This window comes from Vigna radiata, unplaced genomic scaffold (genome assembly GCF_000741045.1).
Source record: "Vigna radiata var. radiata cultivar VC1973A unplaced genomic scaffold, Vradiata_ver6 scaffold_48, whole genome shotgun sequence".
Taxonomy (NCBI): domain Eukaryota; kingdom Viridiplantae; phylum Streptophyta; class Magnoliopsida; order Fabales; family Fabaceae; genus Vigna; species Vigna radiata.
In genome coordinates this window covers 1,526,892-1,531,878 of record NW_014542925.1, presented here as the reverse complement: position 1 = coordinate 1,531,878, position 4,987 = coordinate 1,526,892, and the positions used below count along the sequence as shown (strand labels likewise).

Sequence of the window (4,987 nt, the reverse complement as noted above, 5' to 3'; positions counted from 1 at the left end):
TTGACATTGATGGTCATGAGTAAAGAGGAACCTGGGAGCGTGGTGGTGACGAATGACCAGTAGCGGTGACGAATAATTGATGGTGACAATGAACGACCAGTGGTGGCAACGAACGACCGACGGCGAGCAACGCAATTTGCGCGAGACAAATGGAAGCAGAAAGGTTGATCGATGCGACAACAATGGAGGCAACTAGAAAATGGTCGGGGAGAGGGAAATGAAGCCGAGGGTGCGCCGTTGAGATCAAGAGGAATAGTGCTAGGAGATACTTTATCGAAAGAGATACTACCTCAGTTCCTAACTTAATCGATGCAATAGGCCCCTTATCGCCTCGATTATTCATGAATCTGATGCCTAAAGTGGTCTAAAAAAAATAAAAATAAAATATAGAATGGAAAATTTGAAATTATCTTCAACCTATATGCCTCGTTTCGCGGTTAAACCAAGGCAGAAAGCTGTTTTAACACCGGCTCCCCAAGAATCGAGGCCATAAAGGTTGACAAAAGGAATTAGAACTTTCAAAAATCAGAACTGTCAGGTGATGGATAGGCTATACTGCCTCAGTTCTTCCTGGAACCAATGTCGTATAACCCATACTGCTTCGGGTCTGCCTGCAACCGATGTCGTATGCCACGCCTTGTCAGTAAACTTCAGAACTTGCAGAAGGGTTCTGAGGGACTTTCTGCCTTGGTTCACTGATCAACTGAATTAGTAAGTCTTTTTCAAAAAGGTATCAGTGCGAAAAGTATATTCTGGAGAGAGATAAGTGGAATTGTACAAGGTCTTACGCCTCGGTTTCCACCTTAACCAAAGTGATATATGTTTTATGCCTCAGTTTCCTTTGAATCAAGGCATATAATGTTGTCAAAATTACCAACATACCACTACATTTTAGTAGACTTCAATTTTCTCTAAACCAAAGCCTATAGGCCGAGTTTAAATCCGAATTCTGAGCTATTGATTCTAAAATTACTATCTATATTATTAATATTGGTTAATTTAATAAAATTACTTATGTTTTAAAATATAAACATGAAGAATTTGCATGTACAAAAATAATGATACTAAAAATATACTTTTTTTTATGAATTTAAAATTTATAATTTAATTGTCTTCAGGCTTTATTATGTATTAACATCATAACTATGAATGTATTTGAGCTAAAAAATTGTTGCTGCTTTATATAATTTTCTTCATATAATATAACAAATTACTTATGTAACGATTATTTCTCACATTAGTTTGTAAATAATGTATATTTACAATTTTAGCTATACGATTAGATTGAAGAATATAAAGAAAATAACATATTTTTCTTTATAAATTTCACCTTATTTTTCATTGTTAAATAATATAATATATTTAGAAAAAAACATTTGTCTTTTATTAAAATCCCTTGATAGAAACTAGTTTTCGGAAGAAACGCAAGAAAGAGGGAGAGAAGCGGGTGAGAGAGAGAGAGAAATGCTAAGATTGAATGAGATGAGGTTGTTGTACATGACTCCCAGACAGGAACAACTTGGTATTTGTCGAAAAATAGAAGATAGAAAGAAGATACGTAACTTCCACGAATGATCGCACACCCAACTTCCACGAAAAACCAGGCCTTAAAATTCTCTCCACCAATCACCAACAAAAGGGAAGAAGAAAAGAAAAGATAAAAGGCAAGAGCGTTGTTCAATCTCCCCTCCCTTCTCCCTCACTTTCCCCCACAAAATGAGAGAAATCCTCCACATCCAAGGCGGCCAGTGCGGCAACCAGATCGGAGCCAAGTTCTGGGAAGTCATCTGCGGCGAACACGGCATCGACCACACCGGAAACTACAGCGGTGACTCCGAACTCCAACTCGAGCGCATCAATGTCTACTACAATGAGGCCAGTGGCGGAAGGTACGTTCCACGTGCCGTCCTCATGGATCTGGAACCCGGCACAATGGATTCGGTCAGGTCCGGCCCCTTCGGTCAGATATTCCGGCCCGATAACTTCGTCTTTGGGCAGTCCGGCGCCGGAAACAACTGGGCCAAGGGTCACTACACCGAGGGTGCCGAACTTATCGATTCCGTCTTGGATGTTGTGAGGAAGGAGGCCGAGAACTGCGATTGCTTGCAAGGTCTCCACAAAATTCTATTTTTATTTTACTTCAATACACTATTTTTACCATATTAATTACCCATGTGGAATGCACAATTCTTGGTTTGTGTTTTGGGAATTCATGTTTGTGTTTGTAATTACAGGGTTTCAAGTGTGCCACTCTTTGGGGGGTGGAACTGGCTCGGGCATGGGAACGCTTCTGATATCGAAGATCAGAGAAGAGTATCCTGATCGTATGATGATGACGTTTTCCGTTTTCCCTTCCCCCAAGGTATCTGACACAGTTGTGGAGCCGTACAATGCCACCCTTTCTGTTCACCAGCTTGTTGAAAATGCCGATGAATGCATGGTTTTGGACAACGAGGCTCTCTACGATATCTCTTTCCGTACCTTGAAGCTTGCTAATCCAACTTGTGAGTTTCAGATTTCTTTTGCTGAAACTTGTGCACTGAATTTTGTTTTTGGTGCCTTTTTCTAGATGGTATGCTAATTTTAGTTGTGATTCAATGCTTCGTTTTGTTTTTCTCGTTTGTTGCAGTTGGGGACCTTAACCATCTCATCTCTGCTACAATGAGTGGAGTTACTTGTTGTCTACGTTTCCCTGGACAACTTAACTCTGATCTTAGGAAGCTTGCGGTGAATCTGATTCCATTCCCTCGTCTCCATTTCTTCATGGTTGGATTTGCACCCTTGACATCAAGAGGATCCCAGCAGTACCGGAACTTGACTGTGCCAGAACTCACTCAGCAGATGTGGGATGCTAAGAACATGATGTGTGCTGCAGATCCACGCCACGGTCGTTATTTGACCGCATCAGCAATGTTCCGTGGAAAGATGAGCACGAAGGAGGTGGATGAGCAGATGATAAATGTTCAGAACAAGAACTCTTCTTACTTTGTTGAGTGGATACCCAACAATGTGAAATCCAGCGTGTGTGATATCCCTCCAACGGGTCTTAAGATGTCATCTACTTTCGTGGGAAACTCAACATCAATTCAGGAGATGTTCAGGAGAGTGAGCGAGCAGTTCACAGCGATGTTCAGGCGCAAGGCTTTCTTACATTGGTACACTGGTGAGGGAATGGATGAAATGGAGTTCACTGAGGCTGAGAGCAACATGAATGATCTGGTGGCCGAGTACCAGCAGTACCAAGATGCTACTGCTGATGAGGAAGAGTACGAGGATGAGGACGAGGATATTGCTTGAAGCGTCTTTCAGTTCTTAAGGTTGCTTCTAATTGCAATGTTCATGGATGGATTTCAATTGTGAAACACTGAAAAAACATTGACTTATTCGTTTGTTTGTTGTTTTGTATTAATTGAGGGTCATTGTTTAACCTGGGTTTTTGTTTATAAGGCCTCTGTTATTAAGCCATCGGATGTTTTTCTGGGTAGAAAATCATATACATTGACGTCTGCAGTTCTCGTATCTCTGTTCCCTTTAACATCTTTTTCTATCGCCATCATCGTTACTGCTTCGCTTTATAATTCATTCTTTTACAATGTCACTCGAACAGAAGAAAACCGGAGCGGGATATGCATGATATTAATTGTCTTTAGCTTTCATATTATTTACATTCTAAACTTTGATTTTTTTAAAGCATATAAAGCCTCTTAGCCTTTGTTTTAGATTCTCAAGAAAAAAAAAATCTTCAAACCTTTTTTACTTAGGAAAATGATATTTTAACACCAATTTTTTATACCATTTTGGACACTCCATACGTGTCAATATGTGATTCAGACATATTTTGAAGAGAAAAACCAAAGTTTTTTTTTTTTAATTTGAAAAAAATTGCTTTATAATTTTAAGAAAAAAAGAAGTCTCAATTTTTTTTAATATTAATTTATTTAGGCTTTAAAAAAGAAGTTTTAAAAAAATTAAAATATAAATTTTAAATAAAATTATGATAAAAAGAACTCCTTCTTAAGTTTACTGATTTTTAATCACAAATATCTTTACAATATTTTACGTGATCTTATCATTTTGTTACTTTAGAGAAGTTGTTCTAATATGATTTAATTTATCTTGATGGTTAATTAAGTAATATCTCCTTTTAATATTAAATATGCATACAAGCTTATTCAAAAATTGATTCTGTATACGTAGCTTTCATATTCATGTAAATATAACCTGTTACAAGCTTCATGTGGAGAATTATAAGTTGTGGAAAGTGTTTCCATCCATATTCTCCATGCAAGTCTATTTTTAATGTTTTGAGAAGTAATTGTAAAATGGAAACTTTACATCAAATAAAATCTTGAAATTTTTATAATTGATCTTGAATCATGTTAAGTAACATGTGTTATAAATTAATTAAATTTCTTTTTATTTTAATACATTTTAAATCTTTTCAATGAATGGATGACTAATATTTGTTTTAGTTAAAAAATGAAACACTTTTTGTTTGAATTTTAGGTGTTACAACGAACAATAATTATAGAAAGATTACCGCTGAATAAAAATTGAATCCAATAAAATTATATAAATGTGAAAATTTGCTTTCAAGATAACGACAAATATTAATCACATAAAACAAGATACAAAATACATGATGAATAATAATTAAAGGTGAAAATTAAAAGATGTTTTGAGTGTAAGTTTCAGTAATTTCACAAAATACATTTTCACACTTTTACTCTTTAGTCATATATGGATCCCTATGTTCGTTCTAAGTCCAAGTCTTCCTTCCTCATATCTCTAAACCGATTGGAAGTACATGCTAATGGTACTATGATGCTTAAGTGAGTAAATAATCCGGACAGGATCAAAACAAAATCTTAAATTCACCATAAATGCGATTACATACATCTTATCTTTGACCTCTATTTATAGTTTGAGATGAGCCTAAGATTAGTGGAACCCTAATCATGGCCCAACCTCAGCTCATTATACACTA

The 4,987-nt window shown here is 36.5% G+C and overlaps 1 protein-coding gene across 1 annotated transcript; it reads left to right on the top strand.

Moving 5' to 3' along the window:
* Nucleotides 1-1,440: 1,440 nt before the first annotated feature.
* Nucleotides 1,441-3,550, top strand: LOC106752872 (tubulin beta chain). The gene is made up of 3 exons (XM_014634642.2): nucleotides 1,441-2,110; nucleotides 2,235-2,504; nucleotides 2,630-3,550. Exons 1-3 carry the CDS (start codon nucleotides 1,717-1,719, stop codon nucleotides 3,295-3,297), a joined length of 1,332 nt encoding a protein of 443 aa, XP_014490128.1. The 5' UTR covers nucleotides 1,441-1,716; the 3' UTR covers nucleotides 3,298-3,550.
* The last annotated feature ends 1,437 nt before the right edge of the window (nucleotides 3,551-4,987 follow it).